The sequence below is a fragment of the Castanea sativa genome, chromosome 7, assembly GCF_040712315.1.
Source record: "Castanea sativa cultivar Marrone di Chiusa Pesio chromosome 7, ASM4071231v1".
Taxonomy (NCBI): domain Eukaryota; kingdom Viridiplantae; phylum Streptophyta; class Magnoliopsida; order Fagales; family Fagaceae; genus Castanea; species Castanea sativa.
Genome location: NC_134019.1, coordinates 26,773,199 through 26,800,393, shown reverse-complemented (window position 1 = coordinate 26,800,393; position 27,195 = coordinate 26,773,199). Strand labels below are relative to the sequence as shown.

At 35.6% G+C, this 27,195-nt stretch overlaps 2 protein-coding genes across 2 annotated transcripts; one reads left to right on the top strand and one right to left on the bottom strand.

The window, feature by feature from the left end:
• Window positions 1–2,297: 2,297 nt before the first annotated feature.
• Window positions 2,298–3,363, top strand: LOC142643514 (LOB domain-containing protein 38-like). The gene is made up of 2 exons (XM_075818169.1): window positions 2,298–2,624; window positions 2,764–3,363. The coding sequence occupies exons 1-2, from the start codon at window positions 2,441–2,443 to the stop codon at window positions 3,237–3,239; spliced, it is 660 nt and encodes a 219-aa protein (XP_075674284.1). The 5' UTR covers window positions 2,298–2,440; the 3' UTR covers window positions 3,240–3,363.
• A 5,120-nt stretch (window positions 3,364–8,483) lies between these two features.
• Window positions 8,484–26,583, bottom strand: LOC142643651 (QWRF motif-containing protein 2). Its single transcript, XM_075818349.1, has 6 exons — window positions 24,604–26,583; window positions 22,153–22,272; window positions 12,959–13,075; window positions 12,759–12,848; window positions 9,118–9,225; window positions 8,484–8,892 (listed from the first exon to the last, which is right to left on the bottom strand). Exons 1-6 carry the CDS (start codon window positions 26,143–26,145, stop codon window positions 8,809–8,811), a joined length of 2,061 nt encoding a protein of 686 aa, XP_075674464.1. The 5' UTR covers window positions 26,146–26,583; the 3' UTR covers window positions 8,484–8,808.
• Between the last annotated feature and the right edge of the window lie 612 nt (window positions 26,584–27,195).

The following is a 27,195-nucleotide window of genomic DNA, read 5'->3' as shown; positions in this document are numbered from 1 at the left end:
CCAAAGTTGATAATTTGATAGTTATAATATTATAACTATCAAATTATCAACTTTAGAGTTTAAATCTAACTCCCATTAATGGGAGTTAGATTTAAACTCTAAATATCTTTATTGAAAATATCAAGAAATACTCCTTAATCTATAAGAGTTTGGGTAGATGTGGGTAGGAATATAAGTGAAACCAAAAGCGGATGATACTATAGTGGCCTTCCCATTTCCCAAACTCAAATTTGTCTTTCTAATCCATGGAAGAGACACTTGAGAAGTTTGATTTGTGTTGCAGAAGAGAGAAAGCCAAAAGTGTCCTTCTTGAGCTTAATGTGTACGGCCAAACCAACTTATTGGGAGGTCCCCATTGATATATAATTCTATATACCTTTAGAAGATATGCCAATTTGACAAAAAATATATGGATGCATGAAGCCAAAAGTGAGCTGTGAAAGTTAACCTCATGCCAATGTTCATGAATCAGAATCCCATTCTCCACAAACTTAAGTTTTTGTTGGAACCTACACTAATACATTATTAAATTAGTTTGTGGATGCATGCATATATATTGTGGTGGTCCATATCCAGGATAAAGATGCCACGTCCTCGAGTTGCGACCATAACATCTCATCAATGGCTCCGCCTCATCACCATCGTCATAGTTGTCCTCATCATCATGCTGTCATAATTTTAGTCTTTTCTTCTTCTTTTTTTGCACTTTGCAAGTGTAGCCACTTACTCTAGTAAAGGTTGAATTTTTTTTTTTATAACAAGATATTACAACGGAATAAGGATTTTAATCTTGAATGTTACTGTTGGAAATACTAGAATATCTCAATTGCATTATAAAATTGTTGGCATGATTTTTTTTTTTTTTTTTTTTTTTTTTGAACACTATACATAAATTTTTGCTAACAATTTTTTTTTTTTTTTTGAGATATGTTAACAAGTGTTCTAAAGATGTAGGATAACTTCTATATCTTCTCATCTAAAAAAAAAAAGTAGAATAAGGTATGTATATGCTGTAGAAGATATATATATATATATATATATATATACACATACATAAATATCAAGAATAGAACAGGGAACATAATAAATTGTGCGTGTAACTCAGTCATATCATAAACCCATATATATCATCTAACATTCCTTCCACAGAAAGACACAGTGCACTGTGCATATCACAAAGTTTATACTACAAGATGGTATAACCATAAGGGGAAAAATTTTAATTTAATTATTTTTACGCACGCCAGAGAAGAATTAAATTAATGCATAATTAAAGAGAACTGAACACGTGGTAATTTGAAAATGGATGAGGATGAGGCAATCAATTAATTTTGAGCCTTTTTCCATTATTCTGCCTAGCTGGGCTATTAATTAAACACATATGCCAGCCTGAGACACTTTTTAAAAGAATAATTATACTCCCGAAATATCATAAATGTGTATTTTTCCTCTCTCACATAACTGTGAATCCTACTAATTAAATTTATGATAAGACCAAAATTCATGTGAAAATAAAAAGTACACATTTATGATATTCCCGGAATATTCAATAATTTTTCACGAGCTAAAATCAAATTTGTATTTAGTTTAACATTCGAGTTACAACCAGACCTATATGTGATCTAATTTTATATATATATATATATATATATATATATATATATATATATATATATATATATATGTAGCATTTTTGTTCACTTTATGGCATGCTTTGATTATTGAGTTCCTCCAATTGGTTCAACAATTTGAGCTACAGATTGAGATGTGATAAAAAAAATGGATAACAAAAAAAAGTAGGTATAACCTTATTACCCAAAAGAAATCATGCACGTTTCTACCAATTTATTTATAGCCTTATTATACGTTAATGACAGGCTGACCCACGCTTTCATATGCTCCAACAATGGAGTTTAATCATTAAAAAAATATGAAGATTATAGCTTTATATATAGGAATAACCAAGATTATTGAAGAGTGTTTCAAAAAATCCACAGCCAAAAACAAAAGAGAAGGAAAAAAGAAAAAGATATGGCCGTAGTGTACACATTCATGCACTAAAAATTAATCCAGCGGTGGAGCAATCTTCACAGTTTGTGGAGACACGGAGCCGCCTCTTACCCACTTCTTTGGAACCCTACCCTTGTCTTTGTAACCCTAACCCCACCAAAATTAACCGTGGTTAGCTAAAACTAACCATGGTTAAGCTAACCATTTTGTCCAATAATCAATTCCTCCACTTTACTCCCTTCCACATGCATATATGTATGTATGTATTATGACTCTCTTCTCACATTTTATTTTAATATAATTATATTCCTCAAAAACCCAAGTTTTCCTCTACCATCACCAACATCTCTATTTAGCTAGCTATATCCTTTTTCTCTTGAACTTGATTCTCAACTCTAGTTAAAGCTAAATAAAAGTGAATGTCCTAAAGATGAGTTGCAATGGCTGCAGGGTTCTTCGAAAGGGTTGCAGTGATAATTGCATGCTTCGACAATGCCTAAAATGGATAGACAACCCACAAGCTCAAGCTCATGCCACCCTCTTCGTCGCCAAGTTCTTCGGCCGCGCCTGCCTCATGTCCTTCATTTCCACCGTCCCCGAACCCCATCGACCCGGTGCATATATACAAACTTATATAAGTTTCGAGTTGTGTGTGTGTGTGTGTGTTTTTTTATCAGTGTACGTAATTCAATGAGCTTTAAATCTTACATGTTACCTTTTGTCTAAATTTATCTTCTGTGTCTTTTTGGTTAGCTTTGTTTCAGTCTTTGTTATTTGAAGCGGTGGGAAGGACGGTGAATCCGGTGAATGGAGTGGTGGGGCTTCTTTGGACTGGAAATTGGAACGTTTGTCGGGCGGCTGTGGAGACGGTGCTCCGAGGCGGTGTGTTACAAGCCCAGCCGGAGTTTCTTGGGGGACAAGTTAGTATGCTAGAGTTAGCTAACCCTTCAAAAGCAAAAGCTGGAAACAATAATTGTGTTAGTTCTTGCTTACTGGGGTCTAATAAGAAGGGGGCTTCTGACAAAGTGGAAAACTTGCAACAACTGGATCTTGATCTTTGCTTGACAGCAGGCAGCTTGCAAAGGAGAACGGAAATAGACGGCGGAAGGAGGAGGAAAAGAGCCGCAACGCCGTCTACAGAGGAGTCTGAAATGACTTCATTGGGTAGTAGTAATTCTTGTGGTACAGAGGGAGGTGATCAAAGAAAAATTCTTAGATTATTTGTTTGAGAAGAGTTACGTACAAGCAAAAAAGGCTTTTTAAGGCTTTTTAATGCACTCTTCGTCTGATTTTCTCTAAAGCTTTACAATTCTGGCAGTATGTGCTGAAAAATTGGGAATTTGACCACTAAAATTTTATTTTATTTTGAGATGCACAAGCCACTAAAATTTTAAAAAATATTTGCCATCACAATTGATAAGGTATGAATATTGAAGTGGAAAATCGCACCGGGTATAGCCTTTTTCAATAGAAGTTAATAATTTTTTATTAGATTAATATTTTGAAAACCTCATGGTTAAATTATACACATTTTAACACAAAATTTATTATAATAGTGTGTTTGTCAAAAACAAATTAAATAAAAGGATATTAAATTGTGTATCATTGAAAAAAGTAATACAAAGTATAGTTTGAATTCAACCACATAATATGTATAATTTGTTGTAAAAAAATAGACTAGGTTTGCATCTTTGAATTAATTTGTTCCTTCATTGAATGACAAATAATAAGTTTTTTATTTTGCAAAGATCCTTGTAGTTTTATTGACATCTCTAGATATTTTCAATGGATATATTCAAGATTTAAATCTATTTTTCAATTATAACATTGAATTATAAATTAATAATAATAATATCCTTGTAGTTTTATTGACATCTCTAGGTATTTTCAATGGATATATTCAAGATTTAAATCTGTTTTCCAATTGTAACATTGAATTATAAATTATTAATAATAATATCCTTATAGTTTTATTGACATCTCTAGGTATTTTCAATGGATATATTCAAGATTTAAATCTGTTTTCCAATTGTAACATTGAATTATAAATTAATAATAATAATAATAATATTAAGTGACTTGATTTTCTTAGGCTTAAATTTGTTCCCAAACCTCTAAGTATCAAGTATTCAAATGTACCGCCACCGCGCACCCTTGGTGCGGTGATCACTCCATAAGTATAAGTACTTGTGGGGTGTGAGGGGTAAGGGTCGGGGTTCAAGTCTTCAGGAGGGAATTTCACACACATATACACTTAGATTAGGCTAGAATAGAAATTCTATATCATATATAAAATAAAAATAAAAATAAAAAGTATTCAAATGTACTCGTGGCATGACCTAATTAGCGTAAAAGATGAGAAGCATTAAAATGTCTTTTAGTATTTTAGCATCTTGAAATCAGTTAAAGTGGCACTCATGAAATGATAAGTGTTCAGCTGGTATAGCTTATATTTTATTAAGATAAGAATAAGATGGCTTTGACTAATCTATATCTGTGAAGCTTAAAACAATATATCTAATAACGTTAAGTCAATTTAATTTATAATTTTAACCGTAACTATGATATTTAAAAATTCAATATATCACCTTCAGTAAATTATCACTAGCTAGGATAGAAAAGGCACTTAAAGTTATATACATAAAATAAAAAAGTGTGCATGCACTGATGCCCATAATTGTGACAGATACATAAAAAATTTCAAGAAATATATAGAATCAGCAATAACTAATAAATATGCTAAATAAATAATTGTTAATTAAAAAAAAAAAAAAAGCTAGTTAATATAGTAGTAGTAATTTTTATTTGATGGAAAAGTTTCTAATTTTTGTTGTAGTGAACGATAATGAATTAAAATCAGACAGGATATTGGAAATTTGGAAGGTCACTGGCTTCTGAGTGCTTTGAAGGGGCATTCACCCCATTTAAAAGAAAAACTAAAAGCTAATACATATCTGCACTAAAAAATAAAAATAAATTAAAAAAAAAAAAGATAAAGAAGAAACTTAAAGAAAAACAATATAGCTCACCCTATTATGAAAATGATAGAACAAAAATTCGACTGAATTGCAAACAAACATAGATCTAATGCGTTCTGTGTGGCATGTCATCATAAAATAAATTAAGTCTGCATGTATCCATAACCAATGGGCTCCCATTCTTTGCTTTCAATTGGAGACTGGGGTCCTAGTCCATCATCCATGCATGTTATGCTTTTTGCATATTGCAAAGTAATTGCTCTATCGCGGCCATAGTTGATAATGGACCCCAAGCACCCAGCTCTTGAAGTTTTTTTTTTTTTTAAGTTATAGTAAAATTTCTATTTATAATGTCAGTTCCATGATAATTATTACTTTTAATCATTAAATTAAAACACCAGTTGCCTCTCGGTGTAAATGAGAATCCCATCCTTAAATCTCTTATTTTGACAATAAAAAAATTTATCAATTAAGCAAATAAGAACACATGCAAGTATGCAACCCCGCTCCCGAAGCTTTTTGGTTGATTTCTATATCATTCCCTCTATGTTAGGCTTTTCTCATAAATTGATTAATACTGGTCGCGTTTTAAGTACGGGTCAAGTCCACTGTTGTTGAGTGCTATCATAATAGGCGCGTGGCTAGATTATATTGTCTCTAGCAGAGGGGAAAAAAATAAAGGCCTAGATAGTATTAAGGAGACAAAGATCCTATGATACACGTTAAGAGATTTGCATGGCCGGGTTTGAACTTCCAAGTTCATTCAATAATGATTAATTACTCATCGAGGCGTGTTATCGAGTCTAGTACACATCAAGCAATCCTTAATCATTATATGTCCTATCTTGCATGTTTTTAAATTTCTATCCAAAGTTCAAACTTAATCACTGTGATGATTAAAATTCATATTAATACAATTTGTGCTAAATTAATAAGACATTTTTAAACGGGGGATCAAAATCCTTTGTTTAGTATCCCAGAAAAATGTTTTAAAAAATTACTAAAAATTTAATTATAAAAAGTTTAGAAATCGATGTAGCAATGAATGTGATCAATGTCAATATAACGCCAGCAAAATAAATAAATGAATTACTATTTTGTAATCCATTACGCATCGATTTATAAGTCTTACATAGGAAAAAAAAAAAAAAAAAAACTCTTTTGTTAACCAGTCATCCTTGTGTACTCGTTAATTAGCAGGCTTCAAAAGGGTCGCACCTACATTGAGAATAAACAAAACCTAATAAACAAATTTTCTTTAAACTAAAAATTGCTCAATTCCCTGTAAAAGTACATTGAGAATAAACAAAACCTAATAAACAAATGTCCTTTAAATTAAAAATCATTTAAAATAACAGTTGCTCAAATCCTTACAAAAGTACATTGAGAATAAACAAATGCCGTTTAAATTAATAATTGCTCAATTCCCTGTAATAAAGTCAATTTACTGTATTATAAAGGCTAATGGTAACAAACTTGTTGAAACCTACAATAAAATTTGTAATATTCATGGTTCAAGTATAAGATCTAACCACATACCCTTAATCAAAATAAGAAATGTCTTGTTTATATCATGCATGGAACATTAGCACCAAATCAAAAATTGAAACAAAGGTTGGAACCAATAAACATGCATGTCCTATGCAGTGTAAAAAAAAAAAAAAAAAATAGGCGACCGACAAGTAGTGTGTTTAAGAAAATGAAAATGTAAGTGAGTCTCAAAAAAAGATAGAGAGGACGGTTTAATGTCCCCAATAGCGAATGTTAGTGGTGGGCTCCTTTGATCCATACCTCCGCATGCGCCGAAATTCTAACGTGAGCTGTCGCTGACCAAAATAGTCAAACTCGTCAAATCTACATCTCTTCACCATCCCTCGGCTCTAATAGCATTTTCATTAACAATCGTAAAAATTTCAACATTTATAATTTCAAAACACTAATTTTTTTTAGTAAAAAAAAAAAACTACTAATTTTACAATTTTAACACCTCATTTTACAATATACCAAACATCAAAAAATTTTTTTTTTTTTACAATTTCATTTAAATATTCTTTCTTTAATATTTTTATTAATTTTTTAACAACTTCATTCAATTTTATTCTTTCTTTAAAAGTTCTTTAAAAGTAAGCAGATCCTACCTAAATAAAAAAATAATTTAAATTTTACAATTTGTAAACAGTGCGGTCTCAAATTTGAGATTGCATTGTTCATCAATGCCAAATATTTATAGCATTTAAAACACTTGACGAAAGTGGTTTTTTAGAGTTTGGTGTGTTAAATGCCAAATATTTGGCATTTGACACACTTGATGGAAATGATCTAAAGTTCTTTCTTTATTTCTTTTTTCTTTTTTTAAAAGTTTTGTATTAATATTCAGATCAGAATCTATCTGATATCTCCATAACACATTTTTCTTGTAGCCTAAATTGGAACATACATTTTTTATTTATATAAATGCTAGTTTATGCAGAATGAAAGAGCTTAGTGGGATTTTGAGGGACATGGCCCCTGGCTACTTTAGTTCACATCTGTACTAGTAGAGATTTTGGTATCTTATAGAAATTTGGGATCAGATCTTGTTCATACTAGAGAGATTTAGAGGGAGAGTATTACTCTTTTGTATAGTCCACCATTCACAATCAATCACTTCAGCAATTATGGAATTTGTTGTTAACAAAATTGCCAATATATAGCTGATTCTAAAATCACAAAATTGATGCCCAGTCTTATAGTTTAATTGCAAGATCGACTCTCTTTGTGGCCTGCCACCAAGGATTCGATTGGAATCATCTGTTTGTGCGGTGTTAGTATTACTGTGTGAGGATGCTCTCATTATCAGAAAGAGAACATTAATGATGATAACAATGATAAAGAAGCTTGAGCTTAGACCACTTGCTTTGCTATGTATGTGCAGTTTAAGATATGATTTTACAAACGTAGGACTAAACAGCAAATGATGATACAACTCTTAGCAAGAAAACAAAAAATAACGCTACAGCATAATTCTCCAAAAAAATAAAAATAAAATGAAGAAGCTACAGTTCATTGATAATGGATTTCTGAAACTTGGGGTCAAAAATAGACAACATACATACATACATTTTAACTGCAACTCTTCAACTGTCGATTAACTGCTAATAGAAAAATCACCCACAACATTCATCTAAAGAAGAAGAAAAAAACGACCATCCGCTGATGTTTACCGTGACATATTAACGCAACTTTTTGCATCCATGCCAGAAAACACCCCTTGAGAAAATTTTATGGATACTTAACTACTCAAGGCCGAGTTATTGTTTTTAATTCAATTATTTGGAAATTGTGCATTACTAAAAGCCAATTTCAAATCGTAATCCTTGGCATTTTTGTTATGCAATATAAAATTTTGGCACTAGCAATCTCCTTGAATAACTGTATCAATTTTAACATCAAAATAACGGCAGCGTCATTGAAACGATCACAAATAATCAAACAGAAGATCACATTCACATGACAAATGAAGAATATAAAGATGAACTATTTAACAGCGATAGGAACATTACATATATACATATCTATTTCCTTTTGACTTGAAGGGTGGATGAATAATTGTGTACAGCTAATTAGTAAGAAGAGTGATTTTCTGTAATCTTCACATACAAAGATACACAAGATAGATGGCACAGAAGACCAAAATAAGGTTCCAAAAATGCAAAATGAGAAGCCAAAACTAGCTAATCAATCCATTCTTATTACCTCCAGTGCTGCCTCCACCCGGTAGATAAGGGAAAGGTTGCGTGTAAAGTTAGCATTAAAAGTGAATCGTCAAATAAGATCAGTTCTACACACGTGTAGTCAGGCTGCTGGTAGTTGTTGGTACTCGGTTAAGTTGTAATATATGTGTTCTCAAGCTACAGTCCTTGACCTGTTAAAAGATTTATGATGATAATGCTCATAAAACTATAAAATGAAAGTAGAATGGGGAAAACTAATCGTCCGTTTGGATTGAAAGGGAGGGAGGGAGGGAGGGGGAGTAGAGTAGAGTAGATTTAGCTCAAAATTAGCCTATGTTTAGCTAACTCTACTCTACTCCCCTCTACTGCCTCCCCTTCCCCCCTCCATCCAAACGGGCCATAAGAGCCAAATTTACCTGCATGGCCCCCAAAGTTGACAAAAAATCTTTGCATTGCTCAAGCAAAATCCGTTCTTTTGCGGTCACCTTCACAAGTTCAGTCACCAAGGAGTTCGTTTCCTCCACCTGTGAATGGAAAAGGTTTTAGAAACATTATTAGATTTGCCAATATAAGGTGAAGTATATGCAAATGGCTTTTAGTCAATCTATTTGAAAGAACATTTCTGCACTGTCTACTTTTCCCAGTATTTACCCAAGGCTCAATAGATTTGAGTAGCTTAGAGGCTGTTTGGTTTTTTGTTTTCCATCACCCATAACTCTGTTTCTATCACCCATAACTCAAAATAAGTGGGACCCACGAAAAAAATGTCTATTTGGATTTGTTTCCTGTTTTTGTTTCCATCACTCAATTCTCTGATTTTTGAGTGATGAGTTATGAAAACTGAAAACACATTTCGGGTGTTTTCAGTTTCCAAAACTCTGTTTTCAATGGCATTTTCGTAAATAAACTCACAACTCTCTCACTGTTCAGCCGCAATGTTTGACTTCTGGAATTTTTTTTTTTTTTGAAACAAATCCCAGCCGCATATCTCTCACTGTTCAGCCGCATATGTTGACTTTTCTTCTTTTTTTTTTCTTTTTTTTTTTTGAAACAAAAAGTAATGGCAGAACTGAGTGATGAGTGCTGTTTGGGTGGGTTTGGGAAAATTGGGGTATTTTAAGTGAGGAATGATGAGTGACGAGTGATGAGTGACGAAAATTGAATGAGGAGTGACAAGTGATGATAAAAAAAAATCCAAACAGGGCCTTATATTCCAATATTACTGTGGAAAACTGTAGCAAAGATCTAAAGACAAAGTCCTTGACAGTTAATGAAAGTAAACGACACGCAAGCACCATTATGCAGTCAGTGATTTAGGTTCAGGTTTGCGGCAAAATTCCAACTGACTAAAACCACTGACTTTGCACATCTAAACAAGTACCAACCTCATTAACCAAACTTTAAAAAATGTCGTAACCATTGCACAAAACTCCTTTTGCAAGGTCCAAGAGAGGTGATTGGCAAGCAGTCATACCCCTAACTTTTTTCAAGACGCTGGTTCCCAAACTCAAATCCGCAACCTGTCGTTTTTGGTGAAGGCACTCGCTATCACACCAAGATCCGACCTCTATTCACCAAACTTTAAAAATGAAATAGAAACTGGGACCAAACATCTTGGAACAACTCAGACTAATAAGGGGTTAAACTTAAAATGTAAAAAACATGCCTGTGCTAGAGAATTTTGTATTTGGTATTTTAAGGCACAGGGGATCCATCCCATTAACAGATGAGACAATGAAACAAACCCATCTTTAGGTGAGATTAATTAGAAATATATGATTCAGAGCCTAGAGGCTAGAGCCAAATAATCACCCTCACTACATCTCAGCTGAGGAAGCAATGATGTCAATTCTGACAAGTCTAACTTAAATGCTTCAACTCACAAACTTGTTCATTGATTTTAGTCATTAAAGTTTTGTTTGCTTACAATAAGTGGGGAGGAATTTCAACCTAGACTTTCTCCATGGGAGAGACCAGGGGGCAGGGCCAATGAGCCACAGCAATATCATAGATTATATATATATATATATATATATATATATATATAAACCCAATCTCAGCTAGAATTCTTCAAATTCCTTAAGTATAATACATATCTTTAGCGAACCACATATGCTAAGCACACAGGCACTAGATGAGTGTATTTCTTATAAAGCAGAGAAAATAAACATAAATGGTTAAGGGTAGGAATGGAACTATATAAAATTTGAAATGGCTAGAAATGGAAAATAAATCCCCAAAGCATCACGGTTTCACATGGGGGTGTTCATGGTCAGGTTCAGTTGGTTTATGTAGAACTCACCACTCAACCCGATCACCTCAGATTCAAACATCAGCACCCAATGCCGACTGACGACAATCAGGTTATCAATCAAACGGTGCATTATCAGTCAGATCCGGTAGGTTTCGTTGGCTTAGCGAGTTGACAACAACAGCAAGCAGCCAAACAACAAGGGAAAGGGTGTTGGCTGCCGACAGATACTCAGCCTTGCTGATGTTGGATTGGCCTCCGACAGCCACAATCAAGATCATCTCACATATAAACAAGGGTTGCCATAGGAGGAGAGAGAGAGAGAGAGAGAGAGAGAGAGAGAGAGAGAGATTGGCCAGTTAGATTTATTGGTCGAACTCCCCTCCATCCAATATCCAATTGAAAAGGAATGGGTTTGCCATAATGAATCTGGTGTCGACCAAAATGGTCAACAAAATCAATAGAAAGGCTTGGGTTAGTACTTAGATTAGGTTGGGCAAGTGGGATGGGTTTGCATGGGTTTTTCACAACCCTAGTTTCACCTGAATTCAAAAGAATTGGTGTATAAATCATGGTTTTAAAAACAAACCATTAAAAGATACGAAACTGGACAGGTTCAAGATTTTAAAATCAGAGCGAGGTTTGACCTTAGATCGAACCATGATGACATACTAATTAATCTAACAACTAATTATTAATTACTATGGAAATAAATAAAATAAATGTGTAAAATATTAGCAATCTATTCTTGACTAAAAAAATATCTAAAGAGGTTCAAGTATATCTTAACTAGAGTTAAGGTGATGCTTTTCACAATTTATTACAATGATTAGGTACATATTTTCTTATCATTTCAAATATTACAATATCCTAGAAAGTCCAATCTACTCATGCAATAAAAGAAAAATGGTACTTTAGACACATTCACTTAAAAAAACAAACAAACAAACAAAACAAAAAGGCCTATAGTTTCATACAGTCATTGTAATAACTCATAACCAAGGCTTACTTTTTTTTTTTTTTTTGGATAGGTACCAAGGTTTATTTATATATATATTTTTTTTTAAATCAAACCTCTCTCTCTCTCTCTCTCTCTCCAACCAAAATCATGAATAAAAAATGAATAAAAATTTTGACGAATGGGATCAATGGATTGGGCTTCCGGCACCTTGTACTTTCAACAAACAACGTGATGCTTCCCACAGTGAACATGATCGACAGTTGGCAGCATTTTTTAGCAAAATTTTCCATGGTAGAAAACCAGATCTGACCAGAAAACTTGTGCCCAATTTAGCAAACTGGCCAATTTTACAGCAGTTTGAGCGGTTCCTAACAAAAAGCTGAGTTTTACGAATTTCGTGGGTCTCAAAAAACGGAATAGTGACCAGTTCCCAGTTAACCTGATCTGACTGGCCAGTCCGATCAGGTTATAAAACCATGATATAAATGATGACTAGCCAGCTAGCTTCTAGGTACTCATGCAGATGAGGTGACTCCACCATGCACTTTTGCACTCATAGATTCATACTCAATACATATTGACTAAGTTTTATGTTTGCTACAACCTACCTAAAACCTTCTCTTCTTTTGGCTTGAAACCAAATATGTAAAAAAAATTGGAACACTAAGCACCAACAAGGTGGAGGGCGTTACCCATAAAATTATAAAAGCCAGAACACAAGTTATATGTATTTTCTTATTTTAGTAAGAATTTATTTCTGCAAGTATAATGTCATTAACAGATGAACTGCAGCATAGTGCCTAAGAAATGGAGAAACAAATTCAAAAGAAAAAGAAAGAGATTACCTTTGAAACAAGAGAGTATATTGAGGATCCCATCACCTGCATCACATCAACTGCTGAACCCACAGCGTCCTTCAGATTTTGAATATCAGCCTGTAAAATTAAAGTTAAGCTCAGTAGCAACCTCAACAGCACCAATATCTGAGCCTTTGATAAGCTGATATTTATCTACAAAAATCAAGACGAAAGGAGAAGGTACATACTACTGCTTTTCCAACAACTGGAAGACGGAGCGTACTGGCCTTCAATGCTTCAGTTGCTCCTTGCAAAGAACTAGAGTGATCTCTATCTAAAAGGGCCCAATCTTCCAAATAATTCAACTACATTCAACAAGTAAAACAAACTTCTTTTATGATTTTTTTTAAAAAAAATTATAAAACAAACAGCAGAGATCAACTCCAAAATACTTTTGTCTGACAGGGAAATCATCAAGTGAAGCGCTTCCCTAAATTAATGATAACAAACATAACATTATTAAGTCAAAGAAAGTCAGCAACCAATATTCCAACATATTAATTCAGACCATTTTTAAGGCTTATTTTTTGGAATAAAATACAAAATAAAAACCAAGAGTTCATTGCAGGATAAGAATGACATACCAGGATCACCTCTCCTTTAAAAGGAGGGGAAAAAAATCAGAAAACTACCACTACTACTACACAACCAACCCACAGAGCAGCATGTGAAAACCTTATAATCAGAAAAACTAAACGAACAAACTCTAGGGGGGAAAAAATATTGGTAGTCAGAGTTGGTGGCTCTCCCAAGGATCCCATGTCTGGGATCCCTAGGAACAACTGTTATAGAAATAAAGTCAATTCTCAAATGAAGACATAAGAAACCTTAAAATAGATAAATCAATAAACAAGGTCATACTTAGCTTATCACACTCTTTATTTTGTGATAGCCATATTCCTAGAGCCTCAAGACCTCTCACCAGCTCAATGAGCTCATTTAATGACATGAGTGGAATTCAGTCCAAAAGATTAATTACAACTTTAAGTTCGGTCATCTGGATTCCTCTAAAGGTTTTTTTTTTTTATCCCCCCCAACCCCCTTTTTTTTCTTAGAGTGATCTAAGAAAACCAAGACAGGCATCACTTGAATTAAAAACTGTTTTAGTCCTAGATACAAATCACCAAACAATTAAAACCACGTGACTTTTACTTCAATTGGACTTCACATGTGGACCCAATAAAATAACTCCTAAATAGACGAATTTGCAAAGTTGTAACAAATTAATCTTCCATGTATATCACATGTTATGAGTAAGATTGTATGAGATATAAGGGTAGTCTTTGGTCAGATTACACTTTAAGCACAACCTTTAAATAATAATTGAGTATTAGTGTTAATAAATTCTTTAACCCCAAGCTTAAAATCATAGGAGAAGTGACAAAAGGAATGCACACTTAGGAAGAATTTTCAAGGGTAATTACACTTTAATTAAACTTTGCACCCTAAACGTTCAAAATGCACGGTTAACACCCTAAACTACAATCTGCGTTACACTTTGCACCTCGCTGTCAATTTTGGCATTGTTTTGGATGGAAAACAAAAATCTAAGGTGTAAAATGTAATTTAAAGTATAGTTTAGAATTGTAAAGTGTAATTTCTACTTTGTTTTTGAGGGATTGAGAAGAGGGGAAATTGGGTTTTTTTTCACATGGTGTTGTCTAAGATAACGGAAGAAGTGACGGCAAAGTGCAAAGTGTAACATTGGTTATAGTTTAGGATTAGTTGTGTATTCTGAAAGTTTAGGATTCAAAGTGTGATTTGGGGTATAGTTTTTTTTTTTTGATAAGTAATAAAGAAATTTTAAAAAAACACAGAGCCTAGTACATAGGAAATGTACAAAAAGGCAAAACATCAAGAAACCATATTACAATGATCTAACAACAAAGGAAGGGAAATACATGAAAAAGATGGTAAAACAAGACACCATTCGAGAAGAGTAAAAAATAAGAAAGACTTAAGCTCAATCATGGACCGTTCACGACCCTCAAAGCTTCTAGAATTCCGTTCCCGCCAAATACACCACATCAAACAGTGCGGCACAAGCCTCCAAATAACTACATTACGATGACGCCTGAATTTGCATGTCCAACAATCCAACAAATCCAATACCCTCTGAGGCATCACCCAACAAACACCAAACAAGCTAAAGATCATACTCCACATCTCAAAGGCTATAGGACAATGAAGGAGGAGATGATCTACAGACTCCCCACACCTTTTGCACATAAAACACCACTCAAGGACAACAAAATGCCTCTTCCGAAGGTTGTCTATAGTTAGAATCTTGCCTAAAGCCGCAGTCCAAGAGAAAAAAGCTACCCGAGGAGGAACCTTCGATTGCCACACCATTTTCCAAGGGAAAGAACTGCCAGTAGAAGGGGAAATAGAATGGTAATACCCACTTACCTTAAAACCTCGTCTGCTAACTGACATCCAACAAAGAACGTCAGAACCAACACCCCGCACCTTTGTGGAGTATATCAAAACCATAAACAAATTCAAAGAATGTGACTCTTGTTCATTCACTAACCGACGAAACTGGATGTCCCAAGAAACTCTCCCATTTACAAAGCACATAACCTCAGAGACCAAAGCATCTCTTGTCCTACTAATATTATAGTTTAGGGTAGTAAAATGTAATTTTTCCAAAATTTTATGGAAGAATGGGAAGAGTTCAGTAGGCAAGTCCAAAGCCTTATTGCTTGAAAGGTTATCTACCTTGGGAACCCAACAACAGAAAACTTTTTTTTTTTTTTATAATTAAAGGAAATTTTATTCAAGAACTTAATAATGAGTCACTTGAATATACAAGAAGTATACAGCAATGGACCAACATAATCAAATACATAAATTACAAGCATCCATCAAATCATAGACCGAAAAAATAGAATTACTTCCTATGATAGACATCCAGTTCGATAGAGTTTTAAAGAATAAAAGTTTTAAATCAGTTATAGCCCTTTCAAAATCTTCAAAATACCGGGTGTTTCTCTCCCGCCAAATGCACCACATCAAACAATGAGGGACATCCATCCAAATAACACCATTTCGATGATGACCAAAATTTCCTTGCCAACAAGCAAGGAACTCAACTACAATCTTTGGCATCGCCCAGTGGATACCAAACAAGGTGAACACCATAGATCACAACTAGTAAACAATAGGACAATGTAGTAAAAGATGGTCTACTGATTCTCCATTACTTTTGCACATATAACACCAATCTAGAATCAACACCTTCTTCTTACGTAAATTATCAATAGTCAGGATAGTTCCCAAAATTGCAATCCAAACAAAAAATGCAACTCTAGAAGGAACCTTTTGCTTCCAAATACTTCTCCAAGGGAAGGATTGAGTACATACACCCAACAAAGCCTGATAGTAATTGCTTACCTCAAAGCCCCTTGCTCTTAGCAAGTGTCCAACACATCTTATCCTCACCAATACCTCTCAATGAGACTCCATATATAACATTCCAAAAAACAGACAAAGAATCTGATTCTCTATCATGAATTTCTCGCAGGAATTCTAAGTCCCAAAAAAGAATCCTATTAGGAAACTGCATGAGATCAGCCACATAAGCCTCCTTATCATTACTGATTCTAAATAAATATGGATAACACGTACTCAAAGGATTATCCCCACACCAGACATCATGCCAAAATTTCACTCTAGTCACATCTCCAATCTAAAAGTGAATGTAGCGAGAAAAAGTAGACCAACCACTACTAATAGTTTTCCATAAAACTCACCCCATAGGAGACTAGAACAGAATTAGAGCACCAATCTCCCTCCTAAACTCCATATTTAGCACTTATAACCCTTCTCCATAACACTTCTCTCTCATACCGAAATCTCCACAACCATTTTCCCAATAGTGCTTCATTAAAGTATCTCAAATTTCGAATTGTTAGACCCCCAGACTGGATAGGAGAGCATACCTTGGACCAATTCACCAAGTGACGTTTAGAATCATCTCCCAGACCACCCCAAAGAAAATTTCGTTGAAGTTGTTCTATACGGTATGCTATATCTACAAGAATTGGAAAAAGGGAAAGGAGATAAGTAGGTAATTTGGATAAAGTACTTTTTATGAGAGTAAGTCTTCCCCCTTTGGATAGATACAATCTTTTCCATCCTGCTAACCTCCTTTCCACCTTCTCAATGATGGGATTCCAAGCTGCTATCTTTCCATTTTGCACCCAATGGAAGGCCTAAATATTTCATAGGAAGTGAGCCCTGCTTACAACCCAATGCATCTACTAGCATCTCAAAATTTGGAACCACTCCCACAAGAACTAGTTCAGACTTATCCAAATTAATTTTCAATCCCAATACAATCTTAAACCATGACAAAATCAGGCACAAAAACATCTTTTCAATATTAGCATCACACGTAACCAACGTATCATCTGCAAAGAGAAGATGAGTTACCTGTAAGTGATAGCCTGTGGAGGTACTCACACTAAATCCAAACAATTGACCTTCCGTCACTGCCTTATCCATCATTTGTTGCCTCCATAACAACAACAAATAATAATGAAGACAAAAAATCACCTTGTCATAAGCCTCTATAATTCTCAAAAAAACCACATGGAGCTCCATTAATCAGAACTAAGAATTTGACCGTGGATATACAGTAAAAAATTTATTTTCTCCATTTTTATGGGAACCCAAGCCGCTCAAGCGTATACATTAGGAAACTCCAATTCACATGATCATAAGCCTTCTCCACATCCAACTTGCATCCAACTTGCATAACACCCCCGAAATTCCTGATCTCAGCCTACTATCCAAACATTCAATTGCAATGAGACATGAGTCTAGAATCTGCCCTATTCTTTACAAAGGCATTTTGAGACTCTGAAATAACATCCCCAATCACCTCTACTGCATCTGACTTTTTGGGAATCAAGAAGATAAAGGTTGCATTTAAACTTTTCTCGAACTGGCCTCTTTCAAAAAAAACTTGAAAAATCTCCATGAGATCTGATTTGATAACATCCCAACAAGCTTGGAAAAAAGCCATAGGGAAGCCATCTGGGCCCAGAGCTTTATCCCCCTCAAAGTCTTTAACTACCCCAAAAACTTCTACATCATCAAAAGGCCTCACCAACCAGCCAGCCTAGTCATCAAAGATTTTAGGAAAATTCAGCACATCCGGATGTGGGCGATAGACTTTATGTTCCAAAAATAAATTTTCTAAAACTGAATAATGCAATCCTCTATACTTTTTTGTTCAAAAGTCAGGACCCCATCAACCTTGAGATTAGTAATTGCATTGTTTCTTCTATGTGAGTTAGCCATTTGATGAAAGAACTTTGTGTTGCTGTCCCCCTCCTTCAAGTAGAGCATTCTTGATTTTTGCCCCCAACTAATTTCTTCCAAAATGCTGATTTTTTAAAATTCTATTTGAATCCTTGCCTTCTCTAACTTCTCCTCTTCTGATAGAACTACCACTTCCTCTTTTGTGTCCAAAGCATTCAAATCACTCCATAGTTGTATTTTTTTTACAGCCACATTTCCAAACTCCAATTCATTCCACTTCTTCAAGTCTGCCTTCGGGGCTTTTATTTTCATGGCCATTCTGTAGGTAGGTGTACCTTGGAATTGATAAGAATCCCACCAATCTTTCACCTTCCCCACAAAACATTCCACTTGGAGCCACATATTCTCAAAACGAAAAGGTCTTCATCCCTTCCGAATTGCACCACGCCACCACCCTCCAGGATAATTGGAAAGTGATCAGATAAGACTCTAGCCAACCTCCTTTGTGACATATTGGGATAATGATCTCCCCAATCAAGAGAAAAAAAGGAAACAATCTATCCTGGATCCAAAGATGGAATTGGACCATGTATACCTACCACCTGCCATAGGGATATCCAACAAACCATGCACAGAAATGAAACCTGAGAAGTCATGCATTGCTTGAGTAAAATTAACAGCCCCTAATCGCTCCATTGGAACATTAACAACATTGAAATCCCCTGAGACACACCAAGGCACGTTCCACCAACTATGAAGACCCAACAATTCCTCCCACAAAAATCTACGCTCCCTGTCCACATTAGGACAATAAACACCAATGAATGCCCATTCAAACCACATTCTTGAATCTGCAAGAAACTGAGTCATGCCCCACAGCTTCTTCTAACTTCTCCACTACCCTACTATCCCACAACCAAAATCCCTCCTAAGGCGCCCAAAGAAACCAAGTACACCCAATCCACATAGTAACAACCCCATAAACTTCTAACAAATCCATAAACTTCTAACAAAGCCCCTAGTAATCAATTCCATCTTTGTCTCTTGTATACATATGATATCAGCTCGCCACATTCTGATAAGGTTCTTCATTTGAAGCCTTTTATCCCTTTCATACAAGCCTCTCATATTCCAAGATAAAATCTTCAAATTCATTTAGACATAATCAAAGCCCTCTCCCTACTAACACTACGAGGCCTAACTGAAGAAGAGTCATAATTAACAGAACTAAATAAGCTCCATAGTTCCCGTAAACCCCTCCCACCTCCCTTTATTTTCATTTTTAGAGCAAACTCAGACTCCCTCTGTTTCATCTTCGCTTCAACAGCCTGGAGAAGACTTGTTGCCACTTCTTCCAACCCCTCAACTAAAGTCTCCAAAAAATTATCAAACCCCTGGAATTTACTTTGAAACCATTGAGACATTTGTGGTGAAACATCTTCAACCCTGTCTGAATGATCCCTTGTAACTGGAGCCTCCATTGAACTTGACATAGCCAAAGGGGATACGCTCAGTGGCTCTAAAGAATCCTCATAGTGCTGACATACATCAACCAAATCACCAGCGTCCTCTAAAGAACAATCAGAATCAACATCCCCCACAAGCACCATATCCCATTTAGAATTACTTTGTATAATCTAAAGCCTATTCCCTAGATTAATAAGTTCCTTTTGTTCCACATCAACATCAGAAACCAAAGCACTATCTATCAATTGGCTTTTGATCTCAATTGAGTTCGAGAACCCATTTTTCTGATGTACCCCAAGTCTTCCTGGGTTCAATAGCATGCGACGACAGAATATGTTGTAACTTACTTTGAAGAACCGCAAATTCGCAGTCAGAATTGGTATCGGAAAGCACCAAGCAAGAACCATTTGAAACTAACTTGTCGGTACTTGGGCTTGCTGATACAGATGGTGAGACAAGAGACAGAGGTACAGGTTCCATGATAGTGGCATATCTTGAATCGAAATGCGCCGAATGTGGGCCTCCGCCGAAACTAGCTTGTTGGCTTCTGAGCTAGCCGATACTACTGATGAGAGAACCACCGCATCTTGCGATTTCGAACCTGAGTTTGAAGGCATGGTCGTAATGTGTGAGATCACCATGGTAGCTAACCCAGATTTTAAACAGTGACTGTGGGCGTTTACCAAAGTATGGCTTTGGCGTGGCCTCCAAACAGATTTGGGCTTGGCTATATTAAGTGGGTTAGAAGTAATAACATTATGAACAGTGGGCTTTAGAGATTGCACCACTTTTGGGCCCACTTCATTAACCTCAGGCCACACTATAGCCCATCTCCCATCGTTCCCACGCTCCATACGCATAAAAAGATCCAAGGTCAACTTTGATTTTATACCATTACTCTCAATTCCATTTATTGTTGACAAAATCTTTGCCCTAAGTTGCTCCCTCTGTCCTTGAATACTTTCCTTGCAAGTATCACGGTTATTACGGCTGAAATCTCTAGGATTTGAATTTTGAACATATGCAGTTTTATTCTTTCCTTTATCTCCTCCGCCACTGTTGTTTTTCCAGTTCCCTGCCACCACCCAACAACAGAAAACATACTGTACTGTTCTCATATTAGCACCAAGTACAGCTTAAACATCTAAACGATTCAAAAGGGACTACAAAGAACTTGGGGTGGAAGATTCTTTGAACATGATTTCTGTTGTTTCATGTCAAAAGGCCTGAATAAAGAATTGTAACAGCCTCGTAAAAAGCCAAAAATTGTTGCTTGACTGCTTCTTAATGACGGGAAACTCATGTTGGTAAAACTTCCAATGTGCTGCTAACAGTGGGATTTGAATTACAGAATGGGAGAGGTCTAGAATTTCAATGTTTTTGTTGCTATTCTGTCTTGTAGCTGTCCCTTTATTGTCCAAAATCTGAACACTCACTAGTAATCTAGGGTGGCCATTTCTAACAAGTTCTATATTTTAGTCATGTTTCAATGGCAGCAGACAGTATTAGGTTCGTGTTACTGAATTAATATTTATGGGTTTCACTTCATGATTTGTTAAGATTCCTAAAAGGGTGGTTTTTTTTCATGTGGACAGTAGCACATGGTCAGATACTTACCTTGGATAATCTGATGCTCCGGGGTCTCCCTTTGGCAAATCAGTGTTGTATGTGCTGCTGCAATGAGAAAACTGTGGATCATCTTCTCCTACACTTTCCTGTAGCTCACTCATTGTGGGTACGAATGTTATAGGTATTTGGGATCCAAAGGGCCATGCCAAGTTCTGTGGAGAGTTTGGTGTCTTGTTGGAGTTTTTGGCTGGGGAAATTTTCTTCGGATATTTGGAATATGGTTCCTGGTTATTTGATGTGGGTTGTTTGGATGGAAAGAAATCGACGCTCTTTTGAGGCTAAAAAGAAATTGAATGTTCAGTTACAAGCTCTATGCCACACTACTCTGTTTGATTGGTCTAGGAGCTAGGCTTCTTCGACTTGTTCTTCCATCATTGAGTTTCTTTCTTCCCTTAGTATTATCCCCTAAGCTGCTTTTTCTATCTTTGTTGTTGTTTGTTGCTTTTTCTTGTGTTCACCATCATGAACACCTTGTATTTGCTTTATTAATTCTTTTTTCATGATTAATACTATTCTTATTACTTATCAAAAACAAAAAAAAAGAATGTAACTGTAATTCATAAGTGCTAAATGGAAGAAAGAAATTCACTTGCAAGAAAGCCTCCCCAAAATTTGACACAGTGCTCAAGGCTGAGCAAAAAATAGTTCCCCAAAATTTTCTACATTAAATAGATGTGTATGATTGAATAGCTTTCCGGCTTTCCCACAGGCTACAGTTTATATAATTGGACAAGTGGATTTCCATGTACCGAATTCAAAGTCAATGGGTATTTACAAGCCAAGTGCTTAATTAAATATCAAAGTGATTTAAATATAGTAAATCCCCGAATCTAACTTGTCACTGGGTTTCTACATTATAATGTGAATGATTGATTACCTTTCCTAAAGTTTATAAAACTGGACAAGCAGATAATATTTCCAATTATATACCACATTCAAAGTCACTGGGAATTTAAGAGCCAAGTGGATAACAAACATGGAACTGATTTAAATAATGTAAAACTCTGAATCTTACTTGTCCCCTGAGGATGGAAGTTAGCTTCAACTTTTGCCTCAGCAATAGTAACTTGATTCTTTTAAGTGTGACAGAATGCCGTAGTTCTGAAATTGTTACCCATGCATTCCATAGATTTTTCTGATGCAAAGAAAAACATTCAGATAAGACCAGTGAACTAAATATTGCCGTAATCATTTTGAAAAGTTTCGCAGCTAACTGATTTATAGCTACATCAAATGCGGCCAGAGATGCTACCACAAATATTTTTTTACTAGGATGTGACAGCAAGTTCTGAAATTAAAAACAATGACCTAGCATAGTTAAAACACACTGACTGCAAAGAAAAAGCAAAACCAAACAGAAAGTATCAATGCATTAGTTGAAATTATCGCAACAATCAGAAAATCAAGATTCCTTAAATGGGTGTACTAGATTATAGATCTCAAACAATCTGATGAGTAATCTTATAAGGAATTGGGCAAATTATGATCAGGTTTGTTTGCAGCTAAACAGGAAATCTAATAACAATAACCAAATCCTGAGCTAATATAAATCTTGTGCAACATTATGAGGCAAGAAAGGAAAGGATTATTAGATGTCTGGAAAAAGGCACACTTTGGGTTACTGCATAAAATATGAACAAAAATTATTTAATAAACCTACTCATTTTTTACATTTTGACAAGTAGATGTAGATAAGGTTGGTATTAGAAACACTGACAAACTTAAAAGGAATTTAACACAACCCATTTTGCAATTAAACTGAAGTAATTATAGTAGGCCACAAGAATCTTCTCCTTTCCCAGCACCGATCTAAGTTTACAATATCTAAGTTCTTGAATCAACTGCCATTCTAGCAAAATAAATCTTGAATAGAAAAGTTTGCAAAGCAGTAACAAATTAAGTTTCCATGGCTACATCAACTACCCAATTGAAATTAGAATAATTGGAACTTAGAACAATCCTCCTTAACCTTACTCTCCACCTCTTTAAAACAAGTCTGCTTAATCCACAATCAGTATTTACTAGTGTAAAGACAAGGATGAAAGCTCTCTTTCGATTCATAGTAATGACAAGAAAGGGGTGCTGGATTAAAAGAGTCTCATTCATTTTCCACATGCCTACAAAGCCATGTGAAAGTATATAATAATTGTCTGCAATTACGGTTAAATACTTGCTCCAGTTGGCCGCACAATCCTCAACAGTTGCTTGTCTGACAGCACACTAATTCCATCCAACTTTCCTTAAATCGTAAAGACCACTTAGAATAGCCATGCAATGGGGTTCACAGTACCCAATCTTACAGAGTGATAAACCATTTAAAAATTCACCAACCCATAATATTAAAAAATTTCTTTTTTACTACTAGAAGCTCAAGAAATTGAGTTGCAATTAAGTTCACCACATAGAGGCTTAAATAAAGACATCAATAGAAATCATAAAGTCCTTCCAATTGAGAATGCAGCATCCTTCATCATCGTCTAGCCTGGCTCTATTTCTAGTGAGTAGTGACTGCTTAGGTCTGCATGTCACTTTAATACTTGAACATCCTAAAAGCACCATTGCAAATTGCTTAAGATCCTTCCCCCTAATATTCAGTCTACAATTCTCAAATGAACAGTTATATCCTTTTGTGTTATCACTACTTGCAATATGCCATTTCTATCAAACAATATGCATCTCGCCATACATTTACATTCAATGTATAGAATCTGAAAACTTGCCAAACTCTCAAACCCATCTTTGATGTTGAAGGTCAAACGAATTATCTAACGCCAAATATATACATATATATATACATATAACCAAATGCAATTGACTTTTGGTTGACCTAATAAAATTTTTCCACATAAGCTTTTGAATCCTCACAATTTATACGTTCATATTCTAATATATATTTTTTAATTGATATTAAATTCTATTACTATATATAATTTAGAATCTTTCCATATCATATTTTCTTTTTTCTTTTTTTGATAAATTGTCATGCTGTATTTTCTTTATATGGTAGAATAGAATAGATAGTTCTATATACTAACACAAATATGCAATCATAATAAATCCTATTAATAATTACAATAATTATTAAATTTCATATTTAGACAAAAATAAAAGAGAAAAAAAATTATATTTTGTTATACTTTACTATGCCTTGTATGAATTACCAACTAGTTAAATATTAAATTGAACAAAAAAATCCAGTGCTCTCTAAGAAAAGGAATCCAACAGGGAAGAGTTAATGTATTGAGGTGCCACTATGATTTCATTTTAACATTCAAAACATTGTAATTGTTGCTTTAAACTTGCTACTGTCATGTAGAAGAGTGTTCAAGATGACACTAAAAGACAAGTCCAAATCATCTCTGACTAATGGAAACCAAGTCTATACAAACATTAATTGAATTAGAAGAATAAAAAGAAGATACCACAATCAGTATATTACTATATTGAAATAGCCTGATAACCATACCTCAGAATTCAGTCTCTGCACCTTGAAGGTTGCATCTGCCCTTGCATTTACAAACCGCCATTGCAAGTACCGGTTATACAGAAGCCTCAACAAGTGTGCATCAACAATCCGTTCTTCCCCCATCTTCCCTCTCCGAATATCGACAGAGAAACTGAGAATCGAAGGTGTACTACTTGAATTACTACTTAACGAGCCAGTAACAGAATTCCTGACCCGAGAAGGACTAGCAATCCCCCTCGAAGGAGACGAAGCTGAAGATGTCCAAAGTTTATTTGGCGACGCAGGCCTCGATCCTCCCCTAATAGGTGAAGCCATTGTTCGAGGAGAAGAGATTGGGCTATCACTAACAAACTTTTTTGACTGACCAAACTTTCCTGGCACACTCATTCTAGAACCAGGACTTGTTGATAATGGCGACCCTGGTTCCTGCAGGCGCCGCAACCTGCTATTAGTCTCCTGCCAAAACCTAGCTGACACAACAATCCCTCGAGGTTTTCCCTTGGCAACAACCCCACCAACATCTTGCACTCCTGAAGTGCTACCAGAGGACACACTATCAGTATCAGATGCAGTGAGATCAGAAGGCACAGAAGACTCGTGTACAGAACTGGCATCTGGGTTTTGCTGAGAAACTTTCAATAACTCAGCATTGCCCAAATCCAAGCTCAATCTACCATCAAAAGAAGCCCTTCTACCCTCATCTACCATCAATGAATTATGCAATGCCTTAACAACCATCCCAGATCCCATTCCACCTATCCTCTTATCAACAACACTAACACCATTCCCACAATCCAAACTCCTAAACAAAGACGGATTCTTCGAGCTCAAATTAGCCGCAGCCCCCGAATTCGCTTGCCGGATCCTACCAGGCCACCTATGCTGCTCAAGTGGCTTAGAATTCTCTGCCTGATCTCCTCCTCTAACCGGTGTCCCCCTCCGCCGCTCCGGCGTGCCCTTCCTCCCATTGCTCAAGCTCGGAGTTGCCGGCGTCTGCGCTTTCGTCTTGCTAATCGGAAGCGAAAAGGCCTCACCTTGAAACGACACCGATAGACTCCGAGTAGAAGTGACCAAAAGCTTCGTAGCCGCCGATACTTCGGCCACATTGCTGTGTCTTGCGTCGGGGATCGCCGTCATGGGCCGAGGCGTAATGGGTCTCCGCCGGTCCGCCGATTGGGACCGCTTCGGAGCCGTGGAAGAAGGTAAAGGAGTAGATACATGTGCGGAATTTGAGGAGCGAGAAAGTAAAGGAGATTGGAATCTTCTAGAAGTAGAAGTAGTAGAAGAAGAGGAGGAAGAAGAAGAAGTAGTTGTAGTTGTAGTTGTAGTTGAAGTGGAAGTGGAAGTGGAAGTAGTAGAAGGAGAAGGAGACATGTACCTTGAAGAGACTTGACGGCCTCTGGGTCTTCGAGGATTTGGGTTTGCAAAGCCATTGTCTTTCTCAGAAGGAAGAAGAGGAGGCCTTTGAAGATGATGATGATGGGTTTCTCTTTCTTTGGGGTTTGTGGAAGTAGCTGCTGCTTCAGAAATAGCAGCCACCATTATAGATGGGTTTTGTGAACAGAAAAAAGTTTTCTTCTTTCTCTGTCTCTTTCACACACTCTCTCTCTCTCTCTCTCTTTCACATTGCCTCTGAACCCAACAAGGGTTTTCTGTTTCTGTTTCAAAGTTCTGAAGTTTCAACACAAAACCCAAGTGGGTTTCATAGTGCAAAAAGAGATCAAGAAATTATTGAAGAAACGAGAATGGAGAAGTGGGTTTGTGGAAGATTCTTCAGCATTCTCAGAAGAAGAAGAGTGTGTGTGTGTGATATTTTTCTGGGTTTTGAGAGAGAGAGAGAGAGAGAGAGAGAGAGAGAGTAGGTGAGTGGGTGAGGACTGAGGGTGAGATTTGAGAGTGGCCGCAGTGCAGGTGAGAGTTTTTTTTTTTTTTTTGGGTTTGCGTTTGGGGTTTTGCGAATCTTTGGAAGGACGTTATGTTAATGTTATGTTGTTGTTGTTAATAACTTAATATAATCATGTTTATTTCTTTGTTTTTCTCTTCTTTGGAAGGACTATTACATACCCACGGGTATCCAAAAGCTCCAAGTTCAACCTTCAAATTCAATGAATTCATGATTGTGGACAAAAAAAAGGTAAATATATGGCCATGAAAAAAAAAATTATATGTTTCCCACGACAAAATAAAAGAATTCCTTCAATTGAATTCTAAATCTCTCGCGTAGCTTTACTATGATTATGTAATATATTATAAACTCAGTTTAAAACACTACTATTGCTTTTTTTTTTTTTTTTGTTCTAATAAGTATTACTTTACTAAAAAAAAATCTCTCTCATTTTTAACATAATGTTGACGTTTATTTAATTTTTAAATGTCTAATATCTTACATCTAAATAAAAATAAGGGATAATAAGTGGATAACTTACACAGCAAATAAATTTGAGAGAATCTTATCTAGAAAATAGCCTACCTTAGGTTAAATTAAGGCTTGTATCATAATAGTAAGCTTTGTTAATTTTTTTTTTTTTTTAACTCCGCCTAGTGGTGGAGAATTTGCTAGCTTTTGATAAAGCTAAGGGCCCGTCTGGTTAA

Coding starts and splice junctions, on each gene's coding strand:
- LOC142643514 (XM_075818169.1), top strand. CDS start 2,441: ATGAGTTGCAATGGCTGCAGGGTTCTTCGAAAGGGTTGCAGTGATAAT. Junction 2,625..2,763: donor CCCCGAACCCCATCGACCCG/GTGCATATATAC, acceptor CTTTTTGGTTAG/CTTTGTTTCAGTCTTTGTTA.
- LOC142643651 (XM_075818349.1), bottom strand. CDS start 26,145: ATGGTGGCTGCTATTTCTGAAGCAGCAGCTACTTCCACAAACCCCAAA. Junction 12,849..12,958: donor CAGTTGTTGGAAAAGCAGTA/GTATGTACCTTC, acceptor TTAATTTTACAG/GCTGATATTCAAAATCTGAA. Junction 8,893..9,117: donor CAACTTTGGGGGCCATGCAG/GTAAATTTGGCT, acceptor ATCTTTTAACAG/GTCAAGGACTGTAGCTTGAG.